Here is a 15,291-nt window from a genome sequence, read left to right as displayed (position 1 = left end):
ACCTTGTTCCATAGAAGGGTCACATCCTTAGGGGAGGACAGTGATCATACCTGGTTGGATCCATATGAGGGTCACATCCCTAAGGAAGGGCAGTGATCATACCTGGTTCCAAAGGAGGGCCACATCCCTAAGGAAGGACAGTCATCATACCTGATTCGATAGGAGGGCCACATCCCTAGGGAAGGATAGTGGTCATACCTTGTTCCATAGGAGGGTCACATGCCTAGGGAAGGACATTCATCTTGGAGAGGGTAAGAAGGGAAGACATAACAGTAACCCATGGGGACGCAGAAGAGGACAGGATTTGTACATATATAAAGTTTCATTTGCCAATTTTTTAAATTCTCCTTTCTTTATCTCACATCAAGTAGAATTCCAGGTAAGTATATTTTTTCATAGTTACATTGTTCCATCTTGGACCAATGTAACTATGTATATACCATACTGGTGGGATCCCTCTAGAAGCTGGTAATCATTGTACTAGACACCATTAATCCAGTGATCTTGCTAGCTTCTGGCTTGGATGCTGAGTGGCTGTCCTGCTGCATTGAGAACACAGAAGGTCTGATAATAGGCACCTTTCAGATCTCGTTTTGCATTTTCTCAATTACTGCAAAGCATTCTCTGATTGGAGAATATGGAGAAGCGGTGATGACAATCTCTCCATCTCATCCAATCAGAGAATGGGTTGCATTCACTGAGAATATGCAAAGACACCCAGCAGCTGACCTCCTGTGTTCACAATGCAGCTGAACAACCGCTCGGCCCAAGACCTGGAAGCTAGCGGAGATCACTGGATTATCAATGACTGTTACAGTGATTTCCAGCTTCCACTTGTATGGTACATACATGTTACATAGCTCCAAGCTGGCCGATGTAAAAATTGCCATTTCAGGAATTCTTTTTTAAGCCAATTTCTAACTGGGCTTTGTGAGGGTCAAGTGACCCTGTCGCTATCCCAAAAAGATCCAAAGGGAATACTTACCTCTACAGCTGGCAGTAAGTCGGAAATTCCACTATGTTCAAGCAGTACAGCCTACAGCAAAGTCTTCATCATGTGACAGTTCTGGGAGTGTCTTATTCCTGTACCCCTCCAACGTACATTGTGGTTCCTCCTACCTCTTCCTCTATCTCTTCAGAGCTCAGTAGCAGCATATTGGCTGGCTGGAGGATCCACTAAGAGCATTGAGGGAACTGAGATATTCAATGCTACTGGAAGTGTTGGATGACTTAACCGGAGACTGTACTGCTTGAAGACAGGGGACGTCAGACTCACCACTCACCAAAAATAACCCAAAAATTTCAGAAAGCATCAAAGTCAATGTAAGTTATCCTTTTTACACTTTGCAACTTGAAGCATATATACCCAAAATCAAAAATGTAATGTGTTGCAGTGTACAATTACTTATTTGTGGTGGCTGTATTCGTTTTCTTTTTTAGGCTATTTTTTCTTTATTTTCACCTGGTGATCCTGCCAGTAAGTTCATTTTTCAACTTCCTTTGAAGTTATTGCAGTTATTGGGGTGAGGGAAACCATTTACTACTGACAGGGGTGCTTACAATGATCAGCTTTTATTTATTTACCGTATTTTTTGCTCCATAAGACGCACCTGACCATAAGACGCACCTAGGTTTTAGAGCCGAAAAACAAGAAAAAAAAATATTCTGAACCAATGGACTGCAGACATACTACAGGAGATGACCAGAGACTGCGGACATAGTACAGGAGATGACCAGAGACTGCGGACATAGTACAGGAGATGACCAGAGACTGCGGACATAGTACAGGAGATGACCAGAGACTGCGGACACAGTACAGGAGATGACCAGAGACTGCGGACATAGTACAGGAGATGATCAGAGACTGCAGACACAGTACAGGAGATGACCAGAGACTGCAGACATAGTACAGGAGATGATCAGAGACTGCGGACACAGTACAGGAGATGACCAGAGACTACGGACACAGTACAGGAGATGACCACAGACTGCGGACATAGTACAGGAGATGACCAGAGACTGCAGACATAGTACAGGAGATGACCAGAGACTGCGGACACAGTACGGGATATGACCAGAGACTGCGGACATAGTACGGGAGATGGTCAGAGACTGCGGACATAGTACAGGAGATGACCAGAGACTGCGGACATAGTACGGGAGATGACCAGAGACTGCGGACATAGTACAGGAGATGACCAGAGACTGCGGACACAGTACAGGAGATGACCAGAGACTGCGGACATAGTACAGGAGATGACCAGAGACTGCGGACACAGTACAGGAGATGACCGGAGACTGCGGACACAGTACGGGAGATGACCAGAGACTGCAGACACAGTACAGGAGATGACCAGAGACTGCGGACACAGTACAGGAGATGACCGGAGACTGCGGACATAGTACAGGAGATGACCAGAGACTGTGGACATAGTACAGGAGATGACCAGAGACTGCGGACACAGTACAGGAGATGACCAGAGACTGCGGACATAGTATAGGAGATGACCAGAGACTGTGGACACAGTACAGGAGATGGCCAGAGACTGCGGACACAGTACAGGAGATGGCCAGAGACTGCGGACACAGTACAGGAGATGACCAGAGACTGCGGACACAGTACAGGAGATGACCAGAGACTGCGGACACAGTACAGGAGATGACCAGAGACTGCGGACATAGTACAGGAGATGACCAGAGACTGAGGACACGGTACAGGAGATGACCAGAGACTGCAGACATAGTACAGGAGATGACCAGAGACTGAGGACACAGTACAGGAGATGACCAGAGACTGCGGACACAGTACAGGAGATGACCAGAGACTGCGGACACAGTACAGATGACCAGAGACTGCGGACATAGTACAGGAGATGACCACAGACTGCGGACACGGTACAGGAGATGACCACAGACTGCGGACACGGTACAGGAGATGACCAGAGACTGCGGATACAGTACAGGAGATGACTAGAGACTGCGGGCACAGTACAGGAGATGACCAGAGACTGCAGACACAGTACAGGAGATGACCAGAGACTGCGGACACGGTACAGGAGATGACCAGAGACTGCGGACACAGTACAGGAGATGACCAGAGACTGCGGACACGGTACAGGAGATGACCAGAGACTGCGGACATAGTACAGGAGATGACCAGAGACTGAGGACACGGTACAGGAGATGACCAGAGACTGCAGACATAGTACAGGAGATGACCAGAGACTGCGGACACAGTACAGATGACCAGAGACTGCGGACATAGTACAGGAGATGGCCAGAGACTGCGGACACGGTACAGGAGATGACCACAGACTGCGGACACGGTACAGGAGATGACTAGAGACTGCGGGCACAGTACAGGAGATGACCAGAGACTGCAGACACAGTACAGGAGATGACCAGAGACTGCAGACACAGTACAGGAGATGACCAGAGACTGCGGACACAGTACAGGAGATGACCAGAGACTGCGGACATAGTACAGGAGATGACCAGAGACTGAGGACACGGTACAGGAGATGACCAGAGACTGCGGACACAGTACAGATGACCAGAGACTGCGGACATAGTACAGGAGATGGCCAGAGACTGCGGACACGGTACAGGAGATGACCAGAGACTGCGGACACAGTACAGGAGATGACCAGAGACTGCGGACACAGTACAGGAGATGACCAGAGACTGCGGACACAGTACAGGAGATGACCAGAGACTGAGGACACAGTACAGGAGATGACCAGAGACTGCGGACACAGTACAGATGACCAGAGACTGCGGACATAGTACAGGAGATGGCCAGAGACTGCGGACACAGTACAGGAGATGACTAGAGACTGCGGACACAGTACAGGAGATGACCAGAGACTGCGGACACGGTACAGGAGATGACCAGAGACTGCGGACACAGTACAGGAGATGACCAGAGACTGCAGACATAGTACAGGAGATGACCAGAGACTGCGGACACGGTACAGGAGATGACCAGAGATTGCGGACACAGTACAGGAGATGACCAGAGACTGCGGACACGGTACAGGAGATGACCAGAGACTGCGGACATGGTACAGGAGATGACCAGAGACTGAGGACACGGTACAGGAGATGACCAGAGACTGCAGACATAGTACAGGAGATGGCCAGAGACTGCGGACACGGTACAGGAGATGACCAGAGACTGCGGACACAGTACAGGAGATGACCAGAGACTGCGGACACAGTACAGGAGATGACTAGAGACTGCGGGCACAGTACAGGAGATGACCAGAGACTGCGGACACAGTACAGATGACCAGAGACTACGGACACATTACAGATGACCAGAGACTGTGGACATAGTACAGGGGATGACCAGAGACTGCGGAAATAGTACAGGAGATGACCAGAGACTGCGGACACAGTACAGGAGATGACCAGAGACTGCGGACACAGTACAGGGGATGACCAGAGACTGCGGACATAGTACAGGGGATGACCAGAGACTGCAGACACAGTACAGGAGATGACCAGAGACTGCGGACACAGTACAGGGGATGACCAGAGACTGCGGACATAGTACAGGAGATGACCAGAGACTGCGGACATAGTACAGGAGATGACCAGAGACTGCGGACACAGTACAGGAGATGACCAGAGACTGCGGACACAGTACAGGGGATGACCAGAGACTGCGGAAATAGTACAGGAGATGACCAGAGACTGCGGACACAGTACAGGAGATGACCAGAGACTGCGGACACAGTACAGGGGATGACCAGAGACTGCGGACATAGTACAGGGGATGACCAGAGACTGCAGACACAGTACAGGAGATGACCAGAGACTGCGGACACAGTACAGGGGATGACCAGAGACTGCGGACATAGTACAGGAGATGACCAGAGACTGCGGACATAGTACAGGAGATGACCAGAGACTGCGGACACAGTACAGGAGATGACCAGAGACTGCGGACACAGTACAGGGGATGACCAGAGACTGCAGACATAGTACAGGAGATGACCAGAGACTGCGGACATAGTACAGGGAAAATAGCAGGGACACAGTACAGATGAGCAGAGACTGCGGACACAGTGCAGGGAATAACCAGAGACTGCAGACAGTAAAGGAGATGACCAGAGACTGCTGACCTTTGGGGAGGGAGGGGGAGCGGGTACCTGAATTTGACAAGTACCCGCTCCCACTTTCGCGGAGTTGTCCTTCACTCTTCTTCCCGGGCCGGCTTCTGTGACAGCCGGGTGCCCACTGCGCATGCGCGAGAAGCGCTGCGCTTTGTGAATGGCCCGGCGCCTTCTGGGACCTGTCATGTGTCCCAGAAGACACCGGACCATTCACAAAGCGCGGCGCTTCTCGCGCATGCGCAGTGGGCACCCGGCTGTCAGAGAAGCCAGCGCGGGAAGACTGTACAGCGCTGGAGCGAGGAACAGGTAAGGCCCTGCAGGAGAGAACAGGTGAGCAGCCGGCCCGATATTCTGACATGGTGGCGGCGGAAATACCAGACCGGCCGCTTTATATTCGCTCCTTAAGATGCACTCACATTTTTCCCCCTTTTTTGGGGGGAAAAAAGTGCGTCTTATGGAGCGAAAAATACGGTATGTAAAACCTTTATCCCCAAAGGACAAAACTGTTGCTGCAGCTGCATATAAAGTGTTAGCTGAAGTTTGACTTAAATCTGTCAAGTCCATCTATATCTGCTAGTGCACATGACACTGCCCTCTCCAGACATTGCTATTGTCTCTGTAGCTCCTCCAAAGATTGAGGAACCAACCTACGATGGGAAGTGCGTTACTGTTTGGATCATCAAGTGAAAATATGGAAAAAAGCCTAAGAAAAGAAAACTAATGCTGCCACCACACCTAAGGAATGGATTATATTACATTCTTGTTTTTGGGATTAGATATACTTTAAGCTTCTACCAACTACAACTATTTTCCCAAATTCTATAAATATTCATTGAGCTATGATATCACTATAACATTAGAGTACATAATAAGTTGTCATCCTCTGAATAGGTTCAGATCAGGAGCGGACTGACCATTGGGAAACTCGGGCACTGCCCGAGGGCCCGGGGTCAGTAGGGGGCCCCATGAGATGCCCCTGGTACCTTTTTCATAGGCTTTTTTGAGTTTGGGCAAGGACACAGGGGCCCCATGATCCCCTATTGCCCAGGGGCCCCATGAGTTGTCAGTCCGGCCCTGGTTCAGATTTTGTTCTAGTGAGCCTGGTTTGGTCACAGGTCCCCGAGAATGTAACAATCAAACAAAATGGTAAGAGCTCAACTGGCTGATGGCCAACTGTGGAGGTGGGCAAGTAGAGCGTCCATAACTCCAGTCAATCCCTCTTTAGCTTTGGATGGAGTAGTAAAGATTAGAATCTCTGTTATGTATTTACAAAGGTCCAAGCTGGATGTAACCATGAAAAATTGCCACAGCTGGATTTCTTCTTTAGTTTTTAATTCCGTGTCCTGGCGTGACAGAGACAGGACATGAGAAGTAGAAGTTACAAAACTTCTTTCTTTTCGGATTGTTCTCCATTTTCAGAAGCTGGTTCCCTTTTTTAAATTTGCTGACCTTTAGATCTAAACTTGGCAAACTCATAAAAATAGACAGTGAATTCGGAATCATCTTCTCAATCTTTATAAAAAAAGGTCCCAAAGTTTGATGTAACAGCAAAGCTAAAGCAGTATTAGTGTGCGGTGAGTGTGACCCGACTACATCATCATCCTAACTGGCATCTAACCGATTCATAGCTAATGACTACGTACCGTCCATTGACCATTTTATTGGTGGATGCCACAATCCAGCCCTGAAACCTGGCCTCCCGACCCCTTACTGCAGACCTCTTCAGATCCAGAGGGGGGTCCATCTTTTATATATTCACAAGGAACACACATGAGGGTTGGATCCTGAGAAATTCCTATGTAATAGCCTTATACTATATTTGCAAAACGTAAATGTTACTTCCCAATGGGAAACCTGAGCCTGGGACCATGAACACAACCATCTTTATGAAGGTAACTTCACATCAGAAGTCTCCCATCACATGAGAGCCCCCCTTCACATCAGACTTCCCCCATCATATCACAGATCCCCCCATCACATCATAGATTCCCCCATCACATCAGAGGTCCCCCCATCACATCAGAGCCCCCCTTCACATCAGACATTCCCCAACATATCACAGATCCCCCCCATCATATCACAGATCCCCCCATCACATCAAAGATTCCCCCATCACATCAGAGGTCCCCCAATCACATGAGAGCCCCCCTTCACATCAGACATCCCCCATCATATCACAAATCCCCCCTTCACATCAGACTTCCCCCATCATATCAGAGGTTTCCCCATCACATCAAAGATTCCCCCATCATATCAGAGGTTTCCCCATCACATGAGAGCCCCCCTTCACATCAGACATCCCCCATCATATCACAGATCCCCCCATCACATCAGACTTCCCCCATCATATCAGAGGTTTCCCCATCACATCAAAGATTCCCCCATCATATCAAAGGTTTCCCCATCACATGAGAGCCCCCCTTCACATCAGACATCCCCCATCATATCACAGATCCCCCCATCACATCAGACTTCCCCCATCATATCAGAGGTTTCCCCATCACATCAAAGATTCCCCCATCATATCAGAGGTTTCCCCATCACATGAGAGCCCCCCTTCACATCAGACATCCCCCATCATATCACAGATCCCCCCATCACATCAGACTTCCCCCATCATATCAGAGGTTTCCCCATCACATCAAAGATTCCCCCATCATATCAGAAGTCTCCCATCACATGAGAGCCCCCCTTCGCATCAGACATCCCCCATCATATCACAGATCCCCCCATCACATCAGACTTCCCCCATCATATCAGAGGTTTCCCCATCACATGAGAGCCCCCCTTCACATCAGACATCCCCCATCATATCACAGATCCCCCCATCACATCATAGATTCCCCCATCACATCAGAGGTCCCCCAATCACATGAGAACCCCCCTTCACATCAGACACCCCCATCATATCACAGATCCCCCCATCACATCAGACTTCCCCCATCATATCACAGATCCCCCCATCACATCAAATATTCCCCCATCACATCAGAGGTCCCCCAGTCACATGAGAGCCCCCCTTCACATCAGACATCCCCCATTATGCCACAGATTCCCCCATCATATCAGAGGTCTCCCCATCACATGAGAGCCCCCCCTTCACATCAGACGTCCCTCATCATATCACCGATCCTCCCATCACATCAAAGATTCCCCCATCATACCAGAAGTCCTGCATCACATGAGAGCCCCCTCTTCACCTCAGACATCCCCCGTTATACCACAGATTACCCCATCACATCAGAGGTCCCCCCATCACATGAGAGCCCCCTCTTCACATCAGATGTCCCTCATCATATCACAGATCCTCCCATCACATCATAGGTCCCCCCATCACATGAGAGTCCCCCTTCACATCAGACATCCCCCATCATTTCACAAATCCCCCCATTACATAAATATTATTCCATCATATCGAGGTCCCCATCATATCAGATCTCCATTCACATCAGACATCCCTCATTATTTCACAGATCCCCCCCATCACATCATAGATTCTCCCCATCACATTAGAGGTCCCCTTCCACATGAAAGCTCACATTCACATCAGATGTCTCCTATCATATCACAGGTCCCCCCATCACATCAAAGATGCCCCCCATCACATCGGAACCCCCTTTAACATCAGAGGTTCCACATCATATCACATATCTCTCCATTGCTTCAGAATCCCCCAATACATGAGAGTCTCCATCACATCAGAGCCATCCCTACACCTCAGGGACCCCTATACATGAATCCTGCCATCGCATCAGAGTGCCCCCATCACATCAGAGCCTCCCTATCAAATTGTACTTTCCTCATCACCACAGAGCCCCCGAGCCACACAGTCTCCCATCACAGTGCCCCCCAGTTACACAGGCCCCGTTATTATGCAACACAACCGTAACGCAGGCCCCCTTATTACACTGCACCCCAATCAAACAGTCCCTGTCACAGAGACCCCAATCACGCAGTCCCCAATCACATTAGAGCCCTACCTTTGGGTTCCAGTGACAATGAAGAGGGCAATAGGTGAGAGAGTGTGTCCTGGCCCTACAGTATCATTGGTTGCTATGGTGCTGGTGGCTGGCCTGCCTGCACCATGGCAACTCATGATGTTCATCCAGGGCAAACTGGGTCCTGTGCTCCTCATACTCCAGTGGGAATCCAGATGGCACCCTGTTTGAGAAATACTTATTTAGCACATCACTTCCGTAATAGCCAGTGTTACAGAGATAGGGGGTCTTGTCCCATAATCTCCAGGAGAACAATCTGATTGGATCCTGACTGCCTGCATCCAGGGCCAATCATTCGAATGTGATCACTGTTTCAGAGATTATATTGGAGCGGGCGTGGTTAGCTGTGCGAGTTAGCAACATCCCACTGTCTTCAATGGGGCTTCCTATTTGCAGCTAGGGTTCTTGCACCCTTGGGGTGGACAGCCTGTGCTCCAAGTGTACAGATCCTAGGTGCTCCAAGTGTACAGATCCTAGGTGCTCCAAGTGTACAGATCCTAGGTGCTCCAAGTGTACAGATCCTAGGTGCTCCAAGTGTACAGATCCTAGGTGCTCCAAGTGTACAGATCCTAGGTGCTCCAAGAGTACAGATCCTAGGTGCTCCAAGTGTACAGATCCTAGGTGGGCTAAGTGTACAGATCCTAGGTGCTCCAAGTGTACAGATCCTAGGTGCTCCAAGTGTACAGATCCTAGGTGGGCCAAGTGTACAGATCCTAGGTGCTCCAAGTGTACAGATCCTAGGTGCTCCAAGTGTACAGATCCTAGGTGCTCCAAGTGTACAGATCCTAGGTGCTCCAAGTGTACAGATCCTAGGTTCTCCAAGAGTACAGATCCTAGGTGCTCCAAGTGTACAGATCCTAGGTGGGCTAAGTGTACAGATCCTAGGTGCTCCAAGTGTACAGATCCTAGGTGCTCCAAGTGTACAGATCCTAGGTGGGCCAAGTGTACAGATCCTAGGTGCTCCAAGTGTACAGATCCTAGGTGGGCCAAGTGTACAGATCCTAGGTGGGCCAAGTGTACAGATCCTAGGTGCTCCAAGTGTACAGATCCTAGGTGCTCCAAGTGTACAGATCCTAGGTGCTCCAAGTGTACAGATCCTAGGTGCTCCAAGTGTACAGATCCTAGGTGCTCCAAGTGTACAGATCCTAGGTGCTCCAAGTGTACAGATCCTAGGTGGGCCAGTAAGTCATCAGCAGCTCATTATAATTTGTGGAGACTGTGACTAACCACTGGCAGAGCAGACCTGCAATTATTCATTCACCACTACAGGTTGTGATGGGTAACTTTGGAATTTCCATTGGAATTACCAATTGTTTTTAATCTTTCACTATTACAACAACATTTAAATACCAAAGAGGCCCCTTTCAATAATTTTTCTTGCAAATCAATAAAGAAGTTATAAAAATGATTCTATGATCTTACTAAACTCCACTTTTTGTATCTCTTTATTCATCTCCTCTCTTCTCTGGTTTCTTTTGTATTCATAAGACATCCTATTTCTCCTTTTCCTTTGACTTAGCTTCAAGGCGAGCTGCTAGGGAATGGCTGACTACTCCATACAGAAATACAACAATGGGTATTATTATGCTGTTCGTGAATTGTTTGCCCAAGGAATGATGGAGTACGTTCCCGGCACTACCTTGTACATGTTGAAGCTCCCCCAAGTCTATTGCACCATCCTGGCATCATCCATCATACTGCAATTGTTTTTTCGGTCCTACTTCCTGTCTCTGTTGGGGGTTGGGATATTCTTCATTTCAATTCGCTGTCTTTTAACATTTGCGTGTCGTAAATTGATAAAGAAATGTCACAATGGAGATTTACTAAACATTCAAGAGTCCTACATTTGGAGATCCAACTCCTGCTTCTGGGTAGTCGAGTCTGGCGGTCGTATTGTAGGGATGGTGGGTGCCCAGCCTGCTCCGAACTCCACCAGTGACATGTCACTACAACGCTTGTCCGTGGCTAAAGACCAGCAACGCCGAGGGATCGCCAAGGCTCTATGCATGACAGTTTTTGATTTTGCTCGCCAGCGAGGATATAAACGTGTCATTCTAGATACATCAACTTTTCAGGTCAATGCTCATAAACTGTATCAACGCTTGGGTTTCAAGGTAACCAAAATAATACCAAGCCGTACTAGACTTGGAAGGTTTGCAAACCTGTCTGTGGTGTTCTACAGCTATGATCTCTAGATGTGAGAATAAAAGAGAGGGACTGTTATTGTGGGGACATGCGTGGACGATACTGTATGTTTCATAGTTAGTCTGGCTGAAAAAAGACAAAAGTCCATCCAGTTCAACCATTACAAACAAAGTTACAATCCTACAGCCACAGTTGATCCAGAGGAAGGCAGAAAAAACCCAACAAAGCATGAACCCAATTTGCTCCTGCAGGGGAAAAAGTTTCTTCCTGATCCCCCGAGAGGCAATCGGATATTCCCTGGATCAACTTTCCCTATAAATGTTATATCCAGTTCAAGGGCGGACTGACAACTCATGGGGCCCCCGGTCAATAGGGAATCATGGGGCCCCTGTGTCCTTGCCCAAACTCAAAAAAGCCTATTAAAAAGGAACCAGGGGCATCTCATGGGGCCCCCTACTGAGTTTCCAAATGGTCAGTCCGTCCCTGATCCAGTTATATTCTGTGTATCCAAGAAAGAAGATCCAGGACTTTTTTTTTTAGATAGATAGATAGATAGATCTTTTCTCAGCTACCTCTTAGGGACTCTTTTCCGGTCTCATAACACTCCTGCTAAAATGATTCTATCAACAGCTCATGGTACATCAGCGTTATCAATTCACCAATATGTTGTAGAAAGTTTGTTACACACCTTACCTGTAATGAAGTGTATCCTATGTCCTGCTCATTGCTCCTTCATGTAGAAATCTCTCAGGTGATGACAGGTCCTGCTCACAGCCCTAAACTTTTGGCACTATGTAGGTTAATTAGCTATATCTTACACTGAGGTACATTGAAGAAGTCCTGACGGCCTCCTGTTCCTTTCTGTCCTGTGCTCCATTCAGAAAAGTCCTTGTATTATATTCACAGAATGTAACCCTTTCTGAGAGTGGAGGAGGGGAATCCTGTCTTCCATCCATCCAAACCCCCATTCTGAGAGAATTTTATATTCAGTGAAAACAATACAAGCACTTTTTATTGAGGAGGGGATGGAAAGGGATGGGAGGCTGTTGGGACTTCTTCAGTGTACTGCAATGTTAGACCCAAGGCCCATTTAGCACCAGAAGTTCAGGACTGTGAAGAGGACCTGCCATCACTGGAAAGATTTCTACAACCACAAAGGCATGGCACTAAAGCAATAGCCAAAACAATGTTTAGTGTCCAGCTTTGAAGAATAATACTGTAATGTAACATATCTATGATTTTTGACACGGGAGATACTATTTTATATGCCTCTGCTCTATAATGCAACATCATTTTTAGTAATATCCTTGAAATGAAATGAATATTATTTAGAGAACAATACATTGACAACTTAAATGGTGGTGTTCCTCAACATTAGCCATCATACATTGGTGGTATCTGTAGGTGGGAGATGTACTCTCTATTGCTCACTTTATGAGGAAAGTCTTGCAGCCCCAGAAAGAACCCTAATCATGGAACCCTGCTTGTGAAAGGCTGGGTAGATAGATAGATAGATAGATAGATAGATAGATAGATAGATAGATAGATAGATAGATAGATAGATAATAGATAAATAATAGATAGATAGATAGATAGATAGATAGATAGATAGATAGATAGATAGATAATAGATAGATAGATGATAGATAGATAGATAGATAGATAGATAGATAGATAGATAGATGACAATATGGCCAAAAATACACAGAATCCCCTTCAAGTTAAACAAAGTCCAAGTCCACAAAGACATTTTAGACCACCCCTTCTCAACCTTTACAACACTCTAAGAAACTCTGGAAATACTGTTCTGGTCTCAGGGAACTCCAGCTAAAAATTACAGTACAATAGCATGATGGTCAGCAGGAAGAATTCTCCTTACTCTTGTGGTCATTGTGAAGAATAACCCCTTACAGATGGCTAAAAAGATCAATGGAGTCAGCGGGAACTTATCTGAGAGGCAGAAATGGCTCATTGCTCAAGGAACCCCTCTGGAGGAACCGTGGTTTTAGACAATTGTGCTCTTCCACCCTTGTGGTCACAGTTTAGTGAAGACCCTTTTCTGAGTCCCTTAATGGTGTCCCTGTGTACCAGGAGCTCAGTCCAGCTCATAGTTTGATGAGTTTACTGTGGAGAAGCTTGAGTGTTCTGCACAGAGCCCCGACCTTCTCTCTACTGAACACTTTTGGGTTGAATTGCAACAACCATTGCATGCCAGGTCTTGCCCTCCAACATCAATACCTTACCTCACAATTGTTTTTCTTTTGGCTGAATAGCCACAAAATCCCCCAGACACACTCCAAAATCTTGTGGAAGATCTTCCCAAAAGAGTGGAAGCCGGTCTAGCTGCAAAGGGAGGACAGGTCTATATTAATGGCCATGGTTTGCAATGAGATGTCCAATGATCTCACAAATGGGGAGAGAGAGAGAAGTGGTACTGTGCATTTTCTGCTGATGCCTATGCTATATCCTCCAGTGCTTCTGGCAAGAAACAAGATGCTAATCTCTCTTTATAATGTATAGGATTTAAGTGTACTGGTGATTTGGAGTGTTTAAAGAATTCCGGGAACCAAATGGAAAAGAAAATGTATTGACACAATGAGGTAGCCCAGGTGAAGAGCTGTAGCCTGATTCACGGTCCTGCTGGCCAGACTTGGGGACTTATAAATATACTTGTATAAAATGCTCTCCTGACCAGACATTACATATACTGTAACTGTTTGTTTTAACTAAGACAAAAAATAAAATGTGTCAACCAGGGGCGGACTGACAACTCATGGGGCCCCCGGGCAATAGGGGATCATGGGGCCCCTGTGTCCTTGCCCAAACTCAAAAAAGCCTATGAAAAAGGTACCAGGGGCATCTCATGGGGCCCCCTACTGACCCGTGCCCGCGTTTCCAAATGGTCAGTCCGCCCCTGGTGTCAACGTAACACATCACCATTGGTTGTCCAGGATTTCAGGAGGAGTAAGGGGTTAAACACATAGAGAATTGTTACAGATTCCTAGATATCGGAGATATTATACACTGGATGGACATCTGATATTCTAATACATTGTGCACTGTCTGTGTTTCTGTTATTAACTTGAAAAAAAAGATGCTATACTCTATTAAATGTTATTAAAATGTCTTTGTTCTTTGTTTAGCACATTTATTTTTGCATAATAGCTTTACCGTGGATTTTCATTAAATACATTTTGTGTCACATGAAGCTTACAAATGTAATTTTATCTTTAGATTTATACATTGTGGTTATTTAAAGTCCCTTAAGTAGGTGTTAAAGGATAAGTTCACCTTTTTGACAAAAATAATAAATGCACGTTTTTTTGCAGGTAATAAAAATGGTGAATGGGTAACAGTACCATGTACCCCATACTTCACATGGGGTTGGGGCTTTATCTGGGGGCCCCTAGTAAAAGGGAGCTTCCAGATTCCGATAAGCCCCCTCACCTGCAGACCTCCTACAACCACCGGCCAGGGTTGTGGGGAAGAGGACCTTGTCCTTATCTGTATGGGTACATTGTCCCAATGCCAAGGGCATGTGGCCTGGTAAGGCCCGGCGTGGGGGCTAACCCCCCCCTTTCCTGGCCTGGCCTGTGCTCAGATCAAGAGTCTAATAAGAATTTATGGGGGACCCCATGCTTTCCCCCCCACCCCCATTTTTTGGAGGGTGGGTTCCCCCTTTAATGTCCTACCAGGCCTAAAAGGCCTGGTATGGCTTTTAGGGGGAATCCCACACACTTTAAAAAAAGTGTTTTTTTACTGTGGGGTCCATCCTAACCTTCCTATCAGACCTATCAGATGTTTTTTTCACTGATTCATATCCCTCAGGACAGTACCTGAGTCCCCATACCCCTTTTATGGCCAATAACTTGTATATAAGCCTTCAAAATGGGCACTTTTGAATTTACAAGTTTGAGTCCCATAGACTTGCATTATGTTCGATGTTCGCGGTAGAACTTTCTTTAAGTTTGAATGCTCTACCACGAACCCAATAGGGGGGTGTTCAGACAATCATTATTTGGGGCATG

General features: G+C 47.0%; 1 protein-coding gene across 1 annotated transcript; it reads left to right on the top strand.

Annotated features, from left to right (window-relative positions):
* Positions 1 to 1,132: 1,132 nt before the first annotated feature.
* Positions 1,133 to 14,390, top strand: LOC149435768 (putative N-acetyltransferase camello). The gene is made up of 2 exons (XM_089662464.1): positions 1,133 to 1,323; positions 10,638 to 14,390. The coding sequence occupies exon 2, from the start codon at positions 10,660 to 10,662 to the stop codon at positions 11,311 to 11,313; it is 654 nt and encodes a 217-aa protein (XP_089518590.1). The 5' UTR covers positions 1,133 to 1,323; positions 10,638 to 10,659; the 3' UTR covers positions 11,314 to 14,390.
* Positions 14,391 to 15,291: the final 901 nt, after the last annotated feature.

This window comes from Staurois parvus, unplaced genomic scaffold (assembly GCF_062004578.1).
Source record: "Staurois parvus isolate SC_StPar_1 unplaced genomic scaffold, SC_StPar_1.0 ptg001478l, whole genome shotgun sequence".
NCBI classification, from domain to species: domain Eukaryota; kingdom Metazoa; phylum Chordata; class Amphibia; order Anura; family Ranidae; genus Staurois; species Staurois parvus.
This window is presented reverse-complemented; position numbering and strand designations above follow the sequence as displayed.